This window comes from Equus caballus, chromosome 16 (assembly GCF_041296265.1).
Source record: "Equus caballus isolate H_3958 breed thoroughbred chromosome 16, TB-T2T, whole genome shotgun sequence".
In the NCBI taxonomy this organism is placed as follows: Eukaryota; Metazoa; Chordata; class Mammalia; order Perissodactyla; family Equidae; genus Equus; species Equus caballus.
This window is the reverse complement of record NC_091699.1, coordinates 27545537-27570374: the sequence shown is the minus strand read 5'-3', so window position 1 is coordinate 27570374 and position 24838 is coordinate 27545537. Positions and strand designations below refer to the sequence as shown.

General features: G+C 39.3%; 1 protein-coding gene across 5 annotated transcripts in view; it reads right to left on the bottom strand.

The window, feature by feature from the left end:
• The window catches only part of CNTN3 (contactin 3), a 317098-nt gene that overhangs the window by 60155 nt on the left and 232105 nt on the right, over window positions 1-24838 (bottom strand). For all 5 annotated transcript variants that reach the window (XM_023620075.2, XM_023620078.2, XM_023620077.2 and 2 more), the window contains one exon: window positions 2926-3053. In XM_023620075.2, the coding sequence (XP_023475843.1) occupies window positions 2926-3053 (128 nt within the window). The remainder of the gene's footprint in view (window positions 1-2925; window positions 3054-24838) is intronic.

Here is a 24838-nt window from a genome sequence, read left to right as displayed (position 1 = left end):
AAACTTTAGCATATTTACTTTGTTGAAAGCAATTTTCACAGCCAGATTGTTAATCTAACTTATAATGTGTATGTTTGTGTGCGTGTACATGTATATATGTATACACCTATATTTAAATAATTAAAAGTCTTTAAGATTAAAGCAGACATTTTGATGCAGACCTATCAGGTATTTCATTAGATCTATAAATTCTTGTTAAAAGAATCAAGATATCTGAATTTATAGGATATATACGTTTAAAAAATTGAAGTCGCCTGTAAATAAGAGTTATACTACTACTACAAAATCAATTTCCACTTAGTTTTATTGCTTCATGAAATATAGGAGTAGAAATAGAAACCACTGTATTTTCACTAACTTTGAATGACTGGAAAGTACATTACTACCAAAATTTAGCTAGACAAAAACATTTGAAACACAAATGTTTAGAATATGTACAATGAGAGGGATACTCAGTTAAAATGTTAATTAATGTCTGTTTTTTCCCCAACGTAAATGTCCACATGTACATTGCTTTTTTTTTTCTAAAGATTTTATTTGTTTCCTTTTTCTCCCCAAAGCCCCCCAGTACATAGTTGTATATTCTTCATTGTGGGTCCTTCTAGTTGTGGCATGTGGGATGCTGCCTCAGCGTGGTTTGATGAGCAGTGACATGTCCACGCCCAGGATTCGAACCAACGAAACACCGGGCCGCCTGCAGCGGAGCGCGCGAACTTAACCACTCGGCCATGGGGCCAGCCCCTCCACATGTACATTTCTTTCTCCCTGTCATCACCATAGTCCTTCTATCTGTTGTGAATTAAACTTCTCTTGACCCCACTTTCCCACTGCTACTCCCCATTTCTTTGCTCCATGTTGCAGCAAAAGTCTTTAAAAGAGTCATTTATATATGTTGTCTATAATTCCTCTGCCAAATTCTCTCTTTAACCCATTGTAGTCAGGAACCCATCTGCTTTCATCAAGGTCCTCAGTAATCACTGTGAAATCCAATGGTACATTTTTGTATCCACTCTTACTTGACCTGTTAGCAGCATCTGCTGCACTTGATCATTGTCTTCTCCTTGGTACACTTCCTTTGCTTGCTTTCTGGACACTGAACTCCTAGTTTTCTCCTACCATGCAGATCACTCCTTTTCTGAGCCTTTCATGGTCTCTCTTTTCCTAAATCTCTTCAGATTAGCCTGCCTCAACCTCAGTCCTTGGTTTTCCTATTCTCTGTCTTTACTCAATTTCTTGAGAATTTTACCTAGTCTCTTCTTTACAAGTACATATCTACAGGTTACCAACTCCAAAATGTATATCTCCATCCTAGATCTCAGATCTCTCTTCCTAACTCCAGGTTTATACATCCAACTACCTACTGGCATACCTACTTAGATGTTGTAATAGACATTATTGTTCACCCTTATTTCTTTCAGGGCACAGAGCAGAATTAAATTCTTAATGCCTTTGAATTCATGCATAGCTAAATGTATGGCACTGACAGACAGAAGCCTGGAAGAACTAATGGACAATTTTCCATGTCTTCTTTCCTCTTCCACCATGATGGGCAATGTGCCAGATGGTGGAGGCAGTGGGACCCTTTTTTCTTGGATGAAGACTGCTTAGCTGACCCACCATGGACTTGCAGCATGAGCAAAAAGTAAACTGTTGCTATTTTAATCCACTGACATCTTGGATTTATTTGTTACTGCAGAATACTGTGATCTGCTTTACAGACAGAGAGCCTAATAAACATCTCATACTCAACATAGCCAAATTGAACTCCTGCTCTTCCTCCTCCTCAAACCTGTGTAATCTCAGCCTTTCCCATCTCAGTTGTTTTGACAGTCATTCTTTCTGCTGCTCCAAAGACCCTGTAGTCATCCTTGTCTCCTTTCTTTCTGTTGGACCTCACATTCAATTTGTCAGCAACTCCTACTGACTCTACATGCAGACTATATGCAGAAGCAGATCCCTTCCCATCAACTCCTCTGCTGCTACCCACGTTTGGGTCATTATCGGCTCCTGCCTAGATTGCAGCAATGGTCTCCTGAGCCCTGTCCTGCTTCCAGCCTTGATTTCTCCACAGTCTGTTCTCAACAGAGAAGCAAGAGTAACCCTTCAAAAATATATTTCACATCACGTCATTTCATCATGTCAACTTTGCACCAACTTCCACTTTTCACTCTAACTAACAGCTAAAATCCTAACAAGGTCTACAAAGCCCTCACATGACTGTCCCAAGGAATCTATTGGTTAACTGCCTTATCCAGGAAATCTTTGCCAAAATCTCTCCTTCTCAGTGAGACCTTCTCTGACCCCTCTCTTTCATTCTCCAGCTTACCTCTCCCATACATGCCTCTGTATTTTCTCAATTTTTTTTCCTCTAATAATTTCCTTGCTTTTTATTCCTAGTGCTTATTTTCTTTTTACCTTTGGTAGAAGGTAAGCTTCATGAGGGCAGCATCTTTGTCAGTTTGTTTATTGATATAACCCAAGCACCTGACACATGGTAGGTACTCAATTTGTTTCTTGAATGAATAAAAGAACTATATCCACAACTTGAAGCGACTCTTATTGATGTCAAGGATTATTCCGTGGACTTAAACATCTCCAGAAAATATCAAATATATTGAAAAAGAAAAAGTATAGCCAAAATATCTGACATAACCCAAGAATATAAAATAAAAGATCATTGGCACACACTATTTGTAATTCTATTGCCCATCATGCAAGTGCAGTAGTTAACGTGTTCCCTGATGCACAGTGTAATGTGTAAATAAATATTAAGAATTATTATCTTGATTTTCACTGGTTAAAATAACATAAGCTCTATATTCATAGTGCTCTGCAGATTGTGAAAAACATTTTTTTCTTTGATCTAAATAACATACCACACACAATGCATCCCTATGTAAAGGAATCTTTAAGAAATGCACCTACCTGTAACAACCAAGTATGTTGTGCCATTTGCTTTCCCAAACTGGTTTTCTGCTATGCAGGTGTAAGTTCCAACATCAGCTTTTGTTACATTGGCTATTTTGAGTCCTCCACCTTTTAAAAAAGAGATTCTAAAGGAAATACAAATTAGACAAATAAATGTATAATAGTCACTGTTTTCAAATAAATAGCAATGTTTTTACATAAGTATTGCCTTAAGCTAGTATTTTTAAGGCAAGATAAACCTGTGCTTAGCCTTTCTGGGAACAAGGAAAATTAAAAGAAAATTTATTCACACATATACAAGCAAAACAATGAGAAAAAATGCTCCACCAATTCAAGCTTTTCTTGATATTTTTACACAGTATTACTTATCAGTACACCTACTTTTGGGGATGTCTTCATCAAACAAGTGTGAAATGTTTAAAAAAAATATATGGTGTGGGGGGCCAGCCTGGTGGCGTAGGGGTTGAGTTCATGTGCTCTGCTTCGGCGGCCCAGGGTTTGGCCAGTTCAGATCCTGGGCGCAGACCTAGCACCACTCCTCAAGCCATGCTATGGCGGTATCCCACATAAAATAGAGGGAGATTGGTACAGATGTTAGCTCAGTGACAATCTTCCTCAAGCAAAAAGAGGAAGACTGGTAACAGACGTTAGCTCAGGGCCAATCTTCCTCACACACATATATATATATATATGGTGTAGTAGATTACTCATGAGGTTAGCCTTATCAGTTCGGAGAAAATAAAAAGTAGACATGACACTATTTCCTTTAAATTTGAAACAGTACATAAGAAATAAGAAACTTGCTTGCCTTTCATTATGAACTTGGGAGAGTCACATTTACTCCAATATAAATCCAAATTTTGCAAAAGAACACCTGTGAGCTATTGCAAAGAATCTGGGTAATGCAAATGAACATTACATTAGAGTTTCTGAGAATAAGCTTAAAGCACTTAAAGCTTTTGCATGTAACTAAGGAAATATAAATGAGTCCCCTACGTGTGCTAGGCACTGTGAGAGTCTCTGGGATTACAGGGTGGGCAAGACAGAAATCCTCACCGTCATGGAAATAACAGTCTAGTGAAAGGCACAGACAAAATAATTAAATAAGTAAATATGATAAGTTCAGATTTTTGAGAAGTCCCCAGAAGGAGACTGACAGAGTGATACAATAGAGAGTAATTGATACAGGGAGTGTTTCCATAACAGGTTCTTAAGAAAAGCCTCTTAGAAAAGGTGTCATTTAAACTGAGAAAGAAGAAGGAGAAAGGGTTAACCTTTCATTAGTCCAATACATGAATCTTTATTGCCATCCTGTCTACCCATAATTATTTTCCCTTTCTTTGAATTCCTAAAATCTTTACTATCCATAGTGTGCATTTAATGTTTAGAATGCTTTTATGTTTTGTGGTTCATATCTTTGATATGAAAGTGTTGCATCTATCCAAAGGGATGGTAAACTTCTTTTTTTTTTAAAGATTTTATTTTTCCTATTTTTCCCAAAAGCTCCCCGGTACACAGCTGTATATTTTTAGTTGTGGGTCCTTCTAGTTGTGGCATGTGGGATGTCCCTTCAATGTGGCCTGATAAGCGGTGCCATGTCCGTGCCCAGGATCCGAACTGGCAAAACCCTGGGCTGCCGAAGTGGAGCGTGTGAATTTAACCACTCAGCCACGGGGCCAGCCCCTAGGATGGTAAACTTCTTAAAGAGGTTTCTAACCCCAGTGTCAGTGTGTCACAATATATGTAAACCATGGACAATAAATGCCTCCGACTTTGGGGCCATACAGTAGACAGGAAAGATGCTGAGGACGTTACACTAGAGTGGGAAATCTCAACTCAATCTCTAAATATTATCTTGTTTGTTGAAAGATTTTTAGGTGTGTGTCAAAAATGTGGTAACTAGTATAAGTTTATGTATCAAAAATATACAAGATATGGGTTTTATGTTGTGTATATGTGTGTGTCTATGTACATATTACTTTAATAGCCTGTTACTCACTTTCATTTGTATACTGGTTACATTTCCTTGTCTTTTCCTTTTACTTTATAAACTTTTTAATATTTTTTAATATATATATATATTTTTTCTCGTGAGGAAGATTTGCCTGGAGCTAACATCTGCTGCCAATCTTCCTCTTTTTCTTCACTTGAGGAAGATTAGCCCTGAGCTGATTTCTGTGCCAATCTTCCTCTACTTTGTATGTGGGTTGCTGCCACAGTGTGGCTGCCAAGAGGTGTAGGTCTGTGCCTGGGATCCAAACCGGTGAACCTGGTCGCCAAAGCAGACCATGTGGAACTTTAACCACTAGACCACAGGCCAGCTCCCCGTTACAATTTCTTGATTGAGAAAGTCATGGTAGAACGAGAGCTAGCACAACACAGTGACCTGTTTGATCCTGCATAGAGTTATCCACGAATGTTTGTTGCTCATGTGATTTTTTTTTTTAAATATGTCAAGTTATATTCAAAACCAAAGGGTTTGAGAATGGCCTAGAAAGCTAATCAGGGAACACATAGCATTGTATTTCAATTTAAGGAACTAAGTTGAAGGGTTAAAAATTCCAAGAATTTTCCTAGGAAGCTGTTAAAAAAGGTACTGTGTCTGATTACCCCATGGAACCCTGACCACTTTGTTGGGCATGATACATAAGCTCAACACTTTTCTCGGAGAGATGATCGAAGAAAAATCTCTTAATGTCTTAACTTATCAGAGGACAAAGATTTTCTCAAATAGTGTTCAATATTAATGAAAAGAGGAAACGCTGCAGAAAGGTACAAATCAATGAAAACTTAGGACATGGAGACTGTTTTGAGAAACATAGGTAAATTTAAGGAAATATAAATTTGATCATGTAATCCTGCTATAGCCCCTCCTGCCCAGCCCTCGCTTAGACTCCTCCTCCGGCATCACGTTGCCTGTAGGAGAAAGGCTATAACCTAAGCCCAAGCCACAATCTCTCATCAAGATCCCGCCTCTCTCTGACTTCATAAGGGCTCTTGAATTCTACCTCAGTTGCCTTTCTCCAATCACAGAACTATTCCTGTACTTTCTTGTGCTTTTTCTTGTCTTGGGGCCTTTATAAAAATTGTTCCCGATGTCTCGTTAATGTGTATTCAAGCTTCAGATTTCAGTCACTTCCCTGATCCCACGGGTTTGGATTCAGTCTTCCTATAATTGATCATACATATTCTATGCTTTCTGAATAGCATTTGGGAACTGGCCAATTATTTATTTGCGTGCCTATTTGACTAATATTATTCTCCTATTGCCAACTGTAAACTCTCTGGAGGCAGGGATAGTATCTGGATTACTCACTGCTACGTTCCTAGTGCCTTTAACAGTTCCTGGCACAGAACTGATGCTCAAAAACAATACTTGTTGAATGAACAAATGACCGTATGCCTTTAGAGAGTCACTGTAGAAGAACTGGGACTGGTGAAGGCAGATTGCAAGGTGCTAAGGACTTTATGAATTATAAGGGAATAAATGCAGAAAGTGTGCAGACTATTATACGCACACATATATATATATTTATAGACATGTACGTCTATACATATACATATATATGGAACCATATACATGTATGTGCATAAATACATGGAACCATATATATACGGAACCAAGAAAGACGAGGCAATAGAAGGCTGGATGGAAAGAATTATCTTCCTAGGATAAGAGGATTGAACATATACTTGTACCACTAAGGAAGAAGTCAACAGAGAAGGAGAGACTGAAGGTGAGGGGAGGAGAGAGGGAAAGAGGAAAAGAAAGGGAGAGAGAGAACTGGTAGAGAAAAGTCCCAGAGGAGGAAGGACAGAGTACAAATGAGGGCGTCCTCCCGACACATTTTGATTGCTAAGCTCTTTTTCTAAAATTTTTCAGCCATGACTCCCAGAGAGACTGGTACTTGACCCACAGCATGGCTCAATAAATTTTACCTACCATTATCATTAATAAGAAAGTGAAGATTTGCTGGAGATTTTAATATGTGAAGAAAGCAAGCTGTAAGACGCTATCAGAAAATTTTGAAGACATTTAAATAGTGAGGCCAGCTCATCTGTCCTGAGGTAGAGGGAGAACTGGAATCTCCTGGAAGAAGTGGAAGCTCCTAGAAGAGCTGGAAGCTCCTAGAAGAACTGGAAGCTCCTGGAAGCTGGGCAGTCTACCGCTTCTGAGGTTAGTAAGCACTAAAACAAAGTAAAACGTCTCCTGTGGACTGAACAAATATTCAGCGTAAGCTTACTAGAGCTTCTGATTTGGGTATCACAGAACAGAGACAGGCAATTTCAGATCTCTGCCAATGCTATGAATTAGTGCCACAGCCAACTTTTCGGTACAAACACAGAACTGTTAGGAGTGTTGGAAGAACCAGACATCCTTTAGTGCGTAAGGTTTAAGAACTCTAAATGAGCAAAGCTATCCTTAGGACTATGTTGAGAGGAGGAGCAGTTTCAAAGGCAAAGCTAACACCTCAGGAATCACACAAAGACTCCAAAACAAATTGACGCTCAAAGAATGCAAACTCTGTACATCGTAAAATTTTGAGCTAATTGGATATTTTATTCCTAAATTGGTTCTTCCAGTAAGTTTTAAGAGGCCCTCAGGGCATTTCACACAACACAAAAATAAACAATATTCAGTAAATGGATGGAGTAATTGTTTCTCAACTGAAAACCTTCAATAACCCAAGCTTCCCTACAGAGATCCGAAGTGAAAATTTTATACCACTTTGCTACAAATGAAATTGCTTTCTGAGCTTTCTGGGAACACGTTTTGCTGCAAATGGGTAGAGCTGAAAGGGTAGATAATAATGAGTGACTCTAGTCTTGGCACAAAAGTTAAATGAAGACTTATGAGATTAACATTCAGAAATATGGTATTCCCCTTTGCTTTGAGAAAAGCGCAATTTCAATCACTGTGGCATTTTAACTCCTTGATCAGTTTTATAATATACCTTTATATGTAGCCTTTTATTGGTCTTTCCTTTTGTAGTAAAAGAGGTTAATTATTTCACTTAACTTTGCGCAGTCTATGGTTAGTTTGGGATAAGTAAACTTAATTGCTCTAAGCTGCTCTAATGGTCCATGCTGTAATTCAGTGATGGCACTGAATTTATGACTGTTAACAAACCCTGTTTGTTCCGAAAGTAGACTGTTGTCTAGGCAACACTGACCTGTACTTTATGCTGACATTTAAGCATCTATAATAATACAGTATGTTTTTAGAATGGGCAAACTGAGGAGTATTATGCATGCCAGGCAGGATTTCTGAAAATACTGTTTTTCCCCTGCCTATGTTCTGAATATTACGGTAATTTATGCAACTTGAATTTTAACAAACACGCTGCAACTCTACATTTTCTCAGGAAGCACATCTCAGTGGAGATGAGATCACATGAGATGGTAATGATTAAACTGCTGTATAGAAAATAACAAGGCTATTTTGGATTTCACTTTCTGAGTATATACTCTAAGAGATGGATGCTTACAATTAGCCTTAAGAGAAAAGTACTCACAATGCATATATTACAGGATAAATTATGACAGTTAAGAAAAGCAAATATAAATTGATGAAAATGCATGAGAAAATAAATGTCAGAGAAAAAGAGCATATAGTGTATGTTTTCATTTACAACTCCTCTCATCCCCATACACTTGGTGAAATAACTTCTCCCTGTTGAGTTCACTGATAACCTACAAACAGAATTTAGGAAAATAACATTAGAATTCTCATTCTTTTAGCTATACCATTTTGGGCTTTCATCTTATAAATCCAACAGCGTTAGTTTAGTGCTTTATCGGTTAGAAAATCTCCAAGGAAGAGAGGCAGAGCCAAGAAAATTCAGCAGTTAATTATCCTATCTTTGAGTAAACACACGGCTAATAACATGCAGCTTTGTTATTTCATTGGCCGTACACATTACATGGAACAGGCACCGGAGCTCCTAGAGAAACAGAGCACGGCTCCACTCTACAGCCAAGAGAAACGCACTTTTTTCATCTCAATTAACATTTTTTCATATTCATAAGAAGAGAATCAACAATAAAGGAACATTTTCATTACTTTTACAAAAGCTTCCCCAATGCTTATCTATCATAACAAATATATTTGGAGCTAAATTGATCGTTACGACACTGACTCAGTAGGTTTTCCGTCTAAAATGGACCCAAATCTATAGAACAAAAGGCCCCAAAAGGAAATTTCTAGTTTGAATGATTATATAAAACTATTCATCTAAGTAATCATGAGGCCCAGGCAGTAATCCATTTGAAACATTTAAATCCTTATAGAATAGAGTATCTGCAAAAACAATAAACACTCAGATGTCTGAGATAGTAAAACAAACAAACATGACAAACAATTTGGCTCAAGAAGTCAAAGCAAACCTCGAATGGAATACTTATTAAGGTTCCAAGGGGCCCCATACTTGACACTATTCTTCTCTACCTGAGAGAGAGATTCATGAGCCAAATCAGTGAAAATCAGAATGTCAGCTTTATTACTTACCTTAGAGATAAAGCTGTTGCAAAACTGCTGAGGTGAGCAACAATGGTTTTCTGACACTTCATCCCAGAGTTAGACAGACCTAAGCTCCCTAGCACAGGTGGACCACCACAGGATCTCCCTGTATGGGCCAACTCCCTTACTGCATGGTACAGAGAACAGCAGAATATATTCATTCTCTATAGGCAGGCAGACACCAAAGAGAAAGAAGGCAGAGGGCTGAGCTACGACGTCAAGGTCTCCTACTCAAAATCAGGAGTCACGTACTTTCTCCGTGGAAGGGGTGAAGAGAGGCCCAAGTGTTACTCCAATGGGTGGCCTTCATCTTAGAGACTGGCAGCCCTGGAATGGACCTCACCTCCAACAGCAATGCTAAAGTACAAGATACTTACGTTGCATGCACAAGAGAAATTTCACCAACAAGGGATGTAGAAGGTGCTGGATATCTTTTGGCTGCTCAGGATCAATTCTCCTTTCTTTGGTAAACAACACTGAACTTCCTTTGGGGAATTCTCTTCCCCTATTGTATGCAGTCTTGGTAGAGCTGTAAATCAGGGTCCCCTGTGTGATCCTAGCTGAGGGGTAGATATGTGACACACTGGTAGTGTTTCTCAAACTTTACTGTGCACCAATCACCTGGAGGACTCCTTAATATGCCCAGTGCTGAGCTCACCACTAGATTAGGTCTGGGCTGGGGCTCAAAGATTTGCATTTCTAACAAGTTCTCAGGATTCTGGTGATGCTAATGTGGGCACCACACCTTGAGAAACAGTATTCTAAGCTATGTCCTTTGGACACTCCCTCCTCAAACTTTGATTTGTGACACAAAGAGAAAAATAATGGTTAGTTCATTCATTCCAGCACTTGCTGTGATAAGATGGTGCAACCCCTGCTGCCAGGATTCCGGGAGCCATCCACTTTCCTGTCCATTTCTAAGTCAGTTTCTGCAACTTACCTAATAATTCTGTGTAATATCCTTGAATTACTTCTCAGCTAATAGAAACTTCTAGAGTTCCTAAATCCCTAAAGGATACAAGTTATCAAAAGTTGGTGCCATGCACATAGTAGTTTTTCAACAAATATTTGTTGTCACAACCAGTATGAAGAGTTCAGAGACAATATTCGATATGGAGAGTATAAGGTTTTATCACATCTCAAGAGTATAATGTTTTATCATGTATCCAGACTGGCCCAAAATACATCAGTCCTCATGTTGAGTTCTTACAAGAGAGAATGGCTTTGGAATTGGTAGATTCCAATTCCCAGGTCATCTCTTTTATAGATAGCCATCAATATTTAAGTGGCTCATTTACAATATTATGCAGTATTCCTAACCTTTCTGGGACACAAAGTTCTTTGCTTATTTGAAAAGTCTGAGGATCCTCTCTACAGAACAAATGCATGTACATACACAACAATAACAACAAGAACAGATTTGATAACAATTCAAGATGAATTGTCTAAGGTTCTGTGGACATCAGGTTAGCAACTCCTGTTAGCAACTCAACTCATCCAACGACAGGAGTATGTCTGGAACCTCTTTGTCTTGGAGGCTTCAGTCTTAGCCTTTCTAGATACACCTTATTGAGCTAGTCTTTTATGACGACCATCTGCATTTGGTGGTTGGTTCCTTAAAAATTATCTCACACAAAAATAAAGTGGCAATGTTGTATAGCTCAAGAATGTAAGGTATTGGGTCACACATTCCTCCACACACTGGAGTGGGTCTCAAATTGTTTTTGGAGAAAAATTTCAGCCCTAATAACCTGAATTTTCTTGTCCTTCCTCCATGCAGAGTGGTGATCATTGTCTGTTCAGACACAGGTTCTGGTGAGCCACCACATCTTTAACAAGATGATACAAACTTTAATACCAGTTCAATTGATTCTTTCAGCATTTGACTCTTCATTTTCACAACGGCACCTTCTCTGTACCCCAGATACCTGATACTGAACAAAACCTTTAAATAATTTTTTGTTCAAGCTTATTAAAAACTTACTACATGCTTATTACATGTGAGAAGTCATATTCATGGATGATTGGCTAAAAGAAATGTGGTCTATCTATTCTTTGAGTCTTGATACTCAAAGTTACCCCTGGATTGTGAGAAAGAAAAAAACCCTTTAAAACTCATCATATTTTATTTTAAGGATGCTGACTCTTAATACTACATTACTCGGTGTTCTCTCCTTGACAATCCATTGGATTTGGACATACACATTTGCATGTTTTTGCCTACAAAGAATTGCCTATCTCCTTTTCAAATGGTTTCATTTCATCTTATGGACACTGTGTATTGTGCAATTAGCAGTATTTTTCTCTGCTCATTTGTTAGCAGAAAGCTCTGAGCCAAAACTGGATCTCAACTAAGCAAATGGATCTGTTGGCATGTTTTGTAAAACTAACCTCATTCATCCATTCTACAAGTATTTATTGAACATGTACTATCGACCAAGCTCTGTAATAAGCAATAAGGATTCACTGGGAAGAATATATGCTGACCTAATATAAGTTACATTTTAGGCAACTGGAACCCTGGCATATTTTTTTCTCCTCAATGTTCACGTTGTGTGTATTTTGAGACAAACTGTCTCAAGTTCTTTTCGGAATGAGACATGATGTAAGCAAATGAAATAAACTAGAAGACATAAAGTTATTAACATGAGGCTAGAGTAATAAAGAAATAAGAAATAATACAGTGAGGTGTAAAGTTTTCTAAGTACCTAAACTAGAAAAACACATGAACTTACATCAAGCTTTAAAATACTCTGATTTTCCCAATTAAGTTAATTAATAAATACTGTGGAAAATTAAGTGCTTAATAAAATCTTTAACAAGTTAAAGGTGCCTCTTTCTTTAGCATTTTAATGTAAAAGGTTAGAAAAGATTTATTTTTCCAAAATAAGGTAGATTTTTATGTTCAACCTCCATTATAGATTTTTTTCAGGATTATAGACTCACAAAGGGTCAAACACTCTTATCTTTCCAGAGAAACTGCTCTAGCAATAAAATCTGCATTAAGATAGAATTACAAAATATTACAAATAAGATCAGGAAGTGGAAAACAGGTGACGGTACAAAATGATTTTTTTTTAGTTTGTTAGGCAGTAAGAAATTTAACTTAGTGTACCTACTCATTAGAACTTATATAACAGATCATAAATTATGAATAACTCTTTTCTGGCATCAGAATGTGGGAGGCAGCAACCATCAGGACTGATCGGCGTATTTCTTCCTTTTTCATGGAAATGCAATGGCACCACACCTAATCATCCATTCAACCATCCACCCATCCCTCCACCCTTATTGTGGTTAAAGGCCTCAGGGAGGAGGAAGAATATACTGAAATATAGCACTTTTCATATTTTTAATGGGAAGCCTCAAATAGAAATCTATAAAAAAATCAGTTTTGCACATTTTTAAGAAGTAATTACAATAAATAAAATAAGAAAATTATAGCTACTTTTAAGACATGAGAAATCCAAAAAAGAATGAAATTCACTTCAACAAATATTTGTTGAGTACTCAGAAAGCACCAAGGGCTTTGGAAAATATATGAATGAGGGGGCTGGCCAGGTGGCACAGCGGGTAAGTTCGCACATTCTGCTTTGGTGGCCTGGGGTTCGCTGGTTCAGATCCCAGGTGTGGACCTACACACTGCTTATCAAGCCATGCCGTGGCAGGTGTCCCACATAGAAAGTAGAGGAAGATGGGCATGGATGTTAGCTCAGGGCCAGTCTTCCTCAGCAAAAAGAGGAGGATTGGTGGCAGATGTTAGCTCAGGGCTAATCTTCCTTGAAAAAAAAAAGAAAGAATAAGAACCAGCCCCATCCTTTAGAGACTTACAGTCTAACGGCCAATGGGGATACACATAGTTCAGGCACAACTAACCATAAAATGTGATCATTTGGTATGAAATTTTACATCTGAAGTACAAATTCATCCAGCTCTACCTCTAAAAGTACAGTAACCCTTTCTCCTTTCCCTCCACCGTTACTTTAAATCAAGCCTCCACTAAATTTTACCCTGCCAACTCCAAGTTGTCTCTCCTAACCCGATTCATTGCCTCTCTCCTTTCTCTCTTTGACCCACTCTCCACACTACAGCCAGAGCTATCTCTTAACCGGATCATGTCACACCCCTAGGTTAAAATCTCTAATGGCTTCTCATTCCATTGAAAATAAAATCCAACTTTTTTTCTTTTGGAGGGAGATTAGCCCTGAGCTAACATCTGCCACCAATCCTCCTCTTTTTGCTGAGGAAGACTGGCCCTGAGCTAACATCAGTGCCCATTTGCCTCTACTTTCTATGTGGGATGCCTGCCACAGCATGGCTTGCCAAGCGGTGCATAGGTCCACACCCGGGATCTGAACTGGTGAACCCCAGGCCACCGAAGTGAAACATACAAACTTAACCACTGCACCACGGGGGCAGCCCAAGTAACATTTTTATCACAGTCTTCAAGGACCCCATTTCTGGAGTCTGTCCATCTCTGGGACCTCATATTTTATTATTCTCCCCCTCCACGCATAACACTTCAGTCACAACGGCTTTCCTCTTGATTCTCAAGTAAGTCAATCTCCTTCCCATCTCCGGGCCTGTGTTCCTATTGGGGCCTATTCCTGGAAGGCACTTCTTCTAATTCTTGGGAAGACCCATTGCTTCTTACCATTTAGTTCTCTTTCCAAAACTTACTTCCTTAATGAAGCCTTTCTTAAAATACCCTATATAAGTATCTTTACTTTTTCCTTTATGGCAAGAGAAATTACGTTTTCAGTTTATTTGTGTTCTGTTCTCCTTTCTGCAAGTTCCACAAAGAAGGGACTGTATCTGTCTGGGTCACCATGGTTTCCTCAGAGGCCAGCCCAATGCATGGCACACGGTAGACGTGCCAGACTGCATTTCCCAAAGGTGGCCACAACAAGATTTCCCATCCCACGTGCTTTCCTAGAATCTTGCCACTCTCCCATTAAGAGGTAGAGTCAAACTGCCCTCCCTTTGAATCTGGTTAGCTTAGTGATTTCCCAGTAACCAATGGAAGGCAAGGAAAGTGAGGTTTTGTATCTTCCAGCCTAGGTGATTTCAGCTTCCACCCTGCTAGCTCGAATGTTCCCTCTTGAAGCTTCTAACTGTCACATAAGCATTTCGACTCTGCTGAGGCCACCATGTTTTGAGGAAACCCAAACTAGCTGACTGGAGATGTGCAGAGACCACACGGAAAGGTCTTGGACTGCCAAAGAGAAAGTACTATACAGCCGGCTCCCAGCGGCTCTAGTCCAGCCACGATCTGACTGCAGCCACGTGAGACACCCCGAAGAAACACTGCCTAGTCAAGCCTTTCCCCAATATCTGACCCACGGAAACTGTGGGAAATAAGAGAATGATTGTTGTCTAACACTATTAAGTTTTAGGGTGATTTGTTATGCAGCAATAGTTAATGGGAACAGTAGGTACTGAATAAATAGCTGATGCATAAACGGATGTTGAAATGAACAAATATGTATGGAGCAGAGATCAAGGCAGCAGAGACAGATAAGGAAAAGGCTCTGTGAGAACTGAGTGAGACGGTCTTCTGCACAGTCAATACCCTGCGCTATGTGATACCATTGGACATAGAGAAACCATGAGAGCAAAAAAACCCGCAAATTAGTCTTGCCTGTTGGGCTTGGAGAAGTCTTTCCAGGGTGAGTAACAATACTTGGACCTTCAGTGATAAGTAGGGGTTTTCTAGGTTAAGAAAAAAAGATTCCAGCGAGAGGAAATCACAAGAGCAAAAATGCAGAATGCCATGAGAATTCCATTTCTTTCTCCTTTCTTTTAAAAATTATTCAAAAGGCAACAGTATACACTCTTGGACTCTATCTTGATAGTGTTAAAAACAGTCAATATTCATATTTTGAGAGAAAGCTCTTGTTTTTTTCTATCTTAAACATCTTAGCAGAAAAAGTAGTAGGTAGTAGGTAGTGATGGCACAGTTGTTCAGAATAGCAGTAATATTTTTTCTTTGAATTTTCAGGAAGAGCAAGGGATACAGAACACTGAGTGGGGCTGTAAGCAAAGGCATGTGGGACTTTCAGGCTTGAGTGAGAAATGCTATATGACCAGACGAAGATGGTACAGTTAGACACATCAGTAAATAAAGTGTTTATGCTGAGCATGGATATGAATTAATTTACCCAATTCTAACGAGAACTGGTTTGAAGTGGATTCCAATGCCCCGTACCTTCAGCTTCATTAACCAGCTTTTCCTTACCAAAATCATAACACGGACAAAATATTTTTAAAGTGGCCTTAACTTTTAAAATCCATAAAAATCAAATTTGAAATGTGGATTTAAGAACTGCATGGTCATCTGCGAAATTTAGTTGATACGAATTTAGAAACCATTGGAAAGTAGCAATTTCTTTAATAATATTTGGGTGAAATTTATTCATTTAAGAAGTTTTAAATAACATAAAACTCAATTGATTGTCATAAAAAAGAAAGGTCTTTTCTCACCTTTCTTTTTACTCCAGTCTTGTTACCCTTAAGTATCTGAGGAACAGGATGGAAAAAAGCTAATATTAAAAACAATATCAACGGGGGGCTGGCCCGGTGGCGCAGCAGTTAAGTTCACACGTTCCGTTTCAGCGGCCCGGGGTTCACTGGTTCGGATCCCAGGTGCGGAGATGGCACCGCTCATCAAGCCATGCTGTGGTAGGCGTCCCGCAGATAAAGCAGAGGAAGATGGGCACGGATGTTAGCTCAGGACCAGTCTTCCTCAGCAAAACAAGGAGGATTGGCAGATGTTAGCTCAGGGCTGAGCTTCTTCAAAAAAACCCCACCAATATCAACGGTAGCGGGTGCCTATTTCTGAGAAGCTATATAGAAGCCACTATAGTAATGCTTTGCACACATTATTCTATTTTTATCTTTGCAACTAGAGTCCACTGAGATAAAGAAAGAAGTGCCCCAGAGTGTGAGAGAAATGGGGCAGGGACAGAGTTGGAAGTAATTTGTCCCAAGGAAACCTCGTCCTTTCTCTACCTATCAGGGAAGACCAGTTTATCTAGCCAACCTCTTGCTAAGAGTGTGTGCCAAGCAAATACCACCTAATCGACTGACTAAGCTTGCAAGGTAAGAATTCTGATGCCATTTCACAAATAAGGAAACCAAGACTCAGGGGTTAAGTAACTTGTCTAACACCCGCTAGGTGGTCAGAGCCACGATTTGACCCACGTCTTTTTGACTTCAATGCTTTGCTCTTTCCACGTGCTACAATTAAATCAAGAAGCAAATAAAACTTACATTTAACTTCATCTACACAGTGAATAATGTGCCTAGTAATTAGTATACTGCATACCAATTAGGCATAAATAATTCATGTAAATAATGATACAAATACACATGCAGAAACTTAAGCTGTCTGTGGTTAATTGGGGAAGATCTGTAGGTCGGTGTTGATGGTTGGGGGGTGGGGTACGGAGGAGAGGAACTGATTGTGATGCTTTCTCACGAGCCCCATTCCAACCCAAAGTCGTGGATTGTGTTCACTCTTCTCTTGCTTATCTTCACGCTTCTCTTAAATACTAGCTTAATCTTCTCATAGGGTATGGGGCAAATGTATCCTTCCTCTTCTCTTTCCAGTTGGAATTATGAAAGAAATGGAGGTTCGGGTTGGGGAACCCAGATGTGGAAGGAGGTGTTCTCTATTCTCTGAAACTCTCGCATATTTACCCAGGTATCTCAAGCCCCTCTTTAAGAAAAATGCTCTTCCTCCAATGTTCACCTCCTTTGAGGGAGAGAAATGGTTGTCTATCTGGGAAAGAACTCAGGCCAGGCTTTCTGATTTTCCAGATCATATGTGAACTTCACCATGGGCACAATTGTAATGAATATCCAATTCTACCTTGTCATGCAGTCATTTTGTTCTGATGGCATTTTCCCCACTCTTTTGCTTTGCTCGATTTTACAGAGCCTTCAAAACACCTCCAGTGTCACTTCCTTTGAGACACCTGTTCTTATGGAGCTGCTCTCCCACTCCCCAGGGCTGAGGCAGCCTCTCTTCTCTGTGCATCTTGCTGGCTTATATACTCCCCCATTACAGAGAGGGGGGCAATGCCCAGTTTCCTCAGGCCAGTCCAGGTTATGCATGTTGTCTTGGAGGTAATTACTAACAATGCCCTTTTTCTCTTTCAAAATATCCCAGTTTATAGAATTATATGGTCACCTTAATCATATAGTCTCTCAGTGTAGCTGATAGCTACGTTTTCCACATTCTAAAGAGACTGTGTGCAAGCTCCTTGAGGGCTCTATTTCTTATTCGTCTGTGTACTCCCAGTGCTAGCACAGTCCTCAGTGCAAAATAAAGATAAGACAAACTAGCGGACAGCATGAGCACCTTCCTTGCATACAGGAAGCAGGGGCATCAGACTCTGTTCAACTAATATCCAGGTCCTGAAAGTGGCACCATGACATATATTAAACAAAATTCTCCCTTGTTCTTGAAAGTTCAACGGTTAGAGATTAATTGGAGTAAAGTGTACAGGAGTAAAGCATTAGCTGAAATCTCAGCTGCATGGCTCAGGGTAGATTAATTGAAACTCATTGAGCTTCCACATCTATCTGATCATTGTGAGGGGACAGCTGTTTAGGTGGGCAGACTGAGGATGAAGGAGACGGTAATGGAGTCCAGCCCTTTGGGTGAAAGGGGGCAATGGGAGGCAGACAGAGAAGGGAGCAGCACTTTGAACAGTATGAAGAAAAATAGACTCTACTGTGATAAGGGAAAGAGGAGCCAAGAAATGTGAGGGAATGGGAAAGGGAGGGCGACAGAAACTACTTGGCAGAGGAATCCTTGTTCTTCATCTAAGAGCTTGAGCCAAGGCGAAGTACTACCTAACAGATTTGCTGGATAGTAACGGAGTTCCCAGACACCTCTTTATAAAGCACAACTCTGGCTATGAGTCGTAGCAATGGTGGAAATGCCACGTGGTTCTTGCTCTGGCAGAATTATTGTGGTTCCTGCCAAATGTTTAGATTCTGCTCCTAAGTATTGTCATTGAATTACTCTATGTCACACCAAAGGTAAAAGAGACCTGTTGGGAGCATTTCTTGAGGTTTTAAACTCCTATATGAAGCTATTCATGAAATCAGGATGAGATGAATGTAAAATTGCATGTAAAATTTTGTTTAAAAAATTAAGGTATAATTTATATACAGTATAAATGCATCCTTTTTGAAAGATGCGCAGATTTGTGAATTTTAACAAATGATGTAGTTATGTAACCACTGTCACAATCAAGATCTAGAACAATTCCCTCTCCCCAAAAACTCCCCCAGGCCCTAAATAGTCAATCTCTCCACCCACTGCCAGCCTCCAGCAAGCAGTGATGACTTTTCTGTTTTGCCGTCCCTAAAGCTGTGCCTTTTTCTGGAATGTCATATAAATGGAATCATACAGCATATAATGCTTACTGCATTTTAAAAGCCAGTTTCTAACTATATGCAAAAAATACATTAAGAATTGGCTAATATATTTTAAAAACATTGTCTGGATTATGGCTATTAATATTTGGAGAAAATCTTTACTATTTCTTTAAAAAGCATTTAAATTTCTATAGTATTAAATGCTGCATAGAACATCTGAAACAATTTTAATGTGTTTAATTAGAAGTAATGGGCCATCCTTTGACTCTCTTCTGAACTGAGGTTATTGCAATAAAATATTTACTATTATAAGCAATAGCATTCAAGTGAAAGCCCCATTTTTTAAAATAATTGGCTAATGCGTTTTAAGCACTACTAAGTGATACAGAAAAGCTAAACATTCTTTAAAATATGCCAACTGGCTATTTCTTCTTGCATACCATGCCTGTTCGCATTCTCTAGGGTCTTTTTCAATTTTACTTTGCTTAAAGGAGACAAAACCTCTCAATTCAAGTCTTTTGAAAACGTGGGCTTAAGTGAATGAATGAATGAATTCAACAGCACTAAAACATTGACACCTGGTGAAACTGGACGCTCAAAAGGGTAGAGCATTTGTTTGTTTGGAAAACCTGATTCTTGCAGGGGGAAAAAGCACAATAACTTTTCTCAATACTGCGATACAAACACAGAACAAGAAAAGCAAAAAAATAAAACTACCTTTACCCACTACTGATGCTAGTAATTTCAAAGTTTAGTATATTTGCGTACCAGGTGACTTAAGTTGACCTTTACTTAACATATCAATTACTTACAAATTGTGATTGTTAGTTATTTAAATGGAATTGTAAAAACAGGCATCCTCTACTCATAATTTGTTTCTATCAGCTTCAGTGGTCAGATGTAGACCCTCTGCCATTTAATACACATGTTCCCAGACAATTTTATCCACTGCCATGGTTTCAGTTACAATCTACATGCTTGTGACATCTAAATTTCTATTTGTAGCTCAGGCCTTTCTCCTGAGTTCCAGATTCATATAGTCAACCCCTACATGCCCATAGATATACCCAGTTGGTTTTTCAACTAGCACTTCAAACTCAACCAATCTCAAATTGAACTTATCATATTTGCCCTCACTCTTGCTCCTTCCATAATGTTTCCCATCTCACTGAATGGGTCTACCAGTCTCCCTGATGCCTAAGCTGGAAATTTAGGATTCATCCTTGACTGGTATCTTCTCCCCAAATCTTTAATCTGATCAACTCCTAGGTGGTGCTGACATACCTTCTTTTCAACCCCCTCCACACTTCTCTCCATGCTCACTGCCATTTCTTGAGTTCAGGCAGCAATCCTCTCTTGTTTAGATGGGTGAATTGCTGCTAACTGGGGTTCTTGCTTCAAGTTTTCCCATCACTCCAATCCACATTCTCCACTCCCACCACTGTGATTGTTTTTAAAAGTTGATTTCTTCTTACTCTGCTACCTTGACTTTATTCTGTTGCTTCTCAGTGCTTGTGGAATAAAGCCCAAACTCTTTAATTGAGCCTACCATGGCATTCACCATATTATCCCTGCTTACCTCTACAGCCCGACCCTCTCTGTATCCCCCTCTCCTAAGGCACTTTACACTTGAGGTGCACTGAACATTTAGTTACTTAAATACCTATGCTGTCCTTGTCTCTGTGCTTTTGCACAGGCTGTTCCTCCTGCCTTGAGCAGTCTTCTCCGGTGAACCCTAGTCATCTTTCAAGTCTTGGTGCAGACATTACATTCTCCAGAAAGCCGGCTCTGCTCCCTGCCTTGGAGATGGGGCCTTCTCAGGTAGTCACTGAATATCCTGTACTTTGCCAGTTCAGTTTTATTTTAACTGCCCTGTGTTACCTGTCCACATGCCCTGAAAAGCTACAAATGATGGGAAGGACTTCTCTGATAAAAATTAAATACCTAGTGCCTAGCACATAGTAGGTTTTCAAAATATTTTCAAACAAATGAATGCGCACTTAATTTTAAGAGCTCAAGAATCACTACTTGTGTTATAACCCCTTATTATCTGTTGGAACAGCTTTTCTCAGACCTCTGTTGGGTCTCTATTGGGATGGAATCCCTTTATTACTTTAGCTTGAAATGCTCTCTCTACTTGAAAGCAACACACTGATTTCTCCAAAACTATTCTGTAATTTAGGTCTCGCACTGACTTAGATCCACATTACTATGGGTGGTGCATGATTACAAAGCTGCTATTGTACTGATATAAAAACTTACAAACCAGGTAGATTATAATTATTCAAATGTACTGTGTGATTTACATAGGGGACATAGTTATCAGTTTAAACAATTTTTAAAGACACATATTTAATCCTTGGATTTGTTTTTCTGATTTAGGCTTTGAATGATATACACATACACACACACATATATATTTACATATACATACATATATACATATACATACACACATATATATACACAAAATATAGTGATATATATATACCTACACATACATGTATATATATGCTTAATCTAAAGTATATTTGGCACCAAAAGCCTCTCCGCTAGGATGGAGAGAGCTTTCCTATTTATCCTAAGTTTCATATTCACTGACAAACCCAAGTTCACCTACTAAAAAATAACTAACTAAAAAACGAATGGACTTAAAATCTTGCCATAAATACCCCATCAAAAATTTTTACCTTCTATTTTCAAATGCACCAATGAATGCACTTCTCCCCAAACTGAGATTTCAATCTGCATGTCTTAACTTGGAACAGCCCATGACTGACCAACCACAATAAATGAATCATTTAAAGTGCTTCCCCGATTTGGCTGATTCCTGCAGACCACGTTGTCAAGAGGGAGAGACATGGGGCTTTTGTTGCCAATGGATGGCTCAGGTCCACTGTGATTTCACATGAACTTGGAGAAAATTCAAATCTGCAACTTGTTCAATAATTGCTTCTAGCAGCCTTTTCCCTAAGCAACAAGGCCCTGGCTCATCAGTGCTTTCTGCTGTCCAAACAGATGAAAGCAAAACCAGAACGGCCAGAGGTGGTGCTGGGTACTGAAGGGTTGAGCCCCCCCAGGGCACATGTGAAATCCTAATCCCTGATGTGATGGTATTTGAAGGTGGGCCTTTACCAGGTGATTAGGTCATGAGGGTGGAGCATTCCTGAATGGGATCAGAGTCCTTAAAAGAGACCCGGAGAGCTCTCTTGCTCTCTTTCTGCCATGGGAGGATACAAGAAGGTGGCTGCCTGCAACTGACAAGAAGGCCCTCACCAAAACTCAACCTTGCTGGTACCCTGATCTTGGACTTCCACCCCACAGAACTCTGAGAAATAAATTTCTGTTTGTTCAGCCATCCAATTTATGGTATTTTGTTACAGAAACTAGAACTGACTGAGATACCTGGGAAGGACTATGGCACTCCAGACCCTCTCCTTAAACATGTTTCTCTTTTTAACTTTATTTTTATACCCGAAAAGTTTCCTTATTCATAGGGAGATGTTAGAAACACTGATACGAAGCAGAGGGTCAGTAGGCTTGAAAGGGACAGAGAAGTAACACTTACGAAAGTGAGACATTGCTGGAGTAACAACCATTTTCCCCTTTCTTCTTAAAACATAATCCCAATTTCTCATTGGGCACATTCCCACCCAGGAAAAAAAAAAAATCCGTATTTCCTAGCCTCCATTGCAGCTAAGTCTAGCTAGGGAACTAATTTCTGATCAGTAAGATATAAAGGAAATTACTGTTTGGGACTTCTAGAAAGTTTATTTATTTTTTTTAAAGACTTTATTTTTCCTTTTTCTCCCAAAGCCCCCAGGTACATAGTTGTGTATTTTCAGTCGTGGGTCCTTCTAGTTGTGGTATGTGGGATGCCGCCTCAGCGTGGCCTGATGAACAACGCCATGTCCGCGCCCAGGATTCGAACCCTGGGCTGCAGAAGCGGAGCGCACGAACTTAACCACTTGGCCATGAGGCCAGCCCCTAGAAACTTTCTTAAAAGGAAGGAAATGTACCCTGATTTCTACCTTCCTCCTTCCTGTCGTTGGGAGCTGACAGTGGGATGACATTGGGAAGGATGTCATGGGGAGGCTGAAGCCCTAGCAGCCATTTTGGCTCATGACATGAAGACGGTAGAGCAGCAAGATAAAAGGGGCCTGCGTCCCTGATGACTGTGGACTCCAGGTAGCTTGACTGCCTGCCTTCAGAGATACCAACCCGCCAAGGAGCCACTCAACCAACAAACAAAAAGCTTCTATTTCTTTCAGCCACTTTACTTTCAACACTTTATTTGTAATATAACCTCATTCTTACTAATCAGTATATCTACAAATAGCAGACATTATGCTAAATGCTTATTTTATAGCAACTATGTAAGGGAAGCATTAGTCTATTTCATGGATGAGGAAATTAAGCTTCAGAGGTGTTACATAATTGACAATGACACCAAGGTAGAAGTGACCAACCAGAAATCCCAGGTGAGATTCTGAAATTTATATCCTTTTTTCTCTCATTATCCCATCACTCTATAATGTGGGAGTAAACTTCTAGTCATGTGCCTTTAGCTAAATCCCTTAATCTTTTTATTCCTTTTAAAAATTAAGATTAAAGACCTCTGCTTACAATAGTCACTACTGTGAGGACAAGTGGGTTTACTATATACAAGCATATACTTGTTATATACAAGCACTTGTTATATACAAGCATATACTTGTTTATAACGGCTTACAGATTTAAACTCCAAATCACTAAATTACTTCCTGTTCCAGAAATCTATTCTGTGCAGCCTAGCATTTGGCTGGATTGTGTTTAACCACTCTGCTCACAACTTTGCCCTGTCATCCTGCTGTGGTTGCCTTTTAATGGAGGTGTCTCCCATTAAATACTTGGAGCAATTGCAGATTGTGTCGTCACAACCCACTCATAAAAATACCTTTTCATCTAAAAGCAGTTCAACCTGGTTATCCGCAACAGATCTTGTAATTTTTGAAAAGTAAATCCACATTTCTTGGCCTAAGGTTTTATTGTCCCCACCACCCCATCTCCAAAAAGAATAATTTGGACTCCACGCCTTCAAAGGCTGAGATCACCTCTAAGATTCTCCCTTCACAAAATGTGGCATTGAAAAAGCTCAGTGGTTATGCCCTAGAGTCAAACAGACATGGATTCAAATCTTGGCTATGTGACTTTAGGAAAACTATATAATACCTCTAAGCCGTAGGTTTCTCACTAGTAAAATGGAGATAATAATATGATCTACACACCATAGAGTTGCAGAGATATTTAAAGGAGATAATGCGTGTAGAGCTTTGTATTATTTTCTTCTTTCTTCTATAACAAGTTACTATAAACTGAGTGGCCTAAAACAAGACACATTTATTGTCATACTCCTTGAGGTCAGAAGTCCAGTATGGGTCTCCCTGGGCTAAAATCAAAGTGTTGTAGGGCTGTGTTCCTTTGGAAGGCTCTAGAATCATTCTTGCTCCTTCAGGTTGTGGGTAAAATTCAGTTCATTGTGGTTAGGGGACAGATTTCCTTGCTGACTATCAGCTGAGGGCTATTCCTATCTTACATAGTAGTCTGAAATTCCTTTGCTCATTGGCCACCTTCCACCATCTTCAAAGTCAGCGATCCCAATGAGGGTCCCTCTCCTGCTCGGAATCTCTCCCGCCTCTTCTCTGATTATCATACATCTCTTTCAAATCCTTTTGCTTTCCTCTTCCCCTTTTAAATGCTCAGATGATTACTTGAGCCCATCCAGATAATCTAAGATAATCACCTTATTTTAAAGTCAACTAGTTAGCAATCTTAATTCCATCTTCAACTTCAATTATCTTATGTCATATAATGTAACGTAATCATAGGTTTCCAGGATAAGGACATGGACTTCTTTGGGGCCATTATTCTGCTTATCACAATCTCTGAGCATAGCACCTGGCATGCAGGAAATGCTCAATAAATAATAATAGTCAATACTTATATTTACTCTCTGCT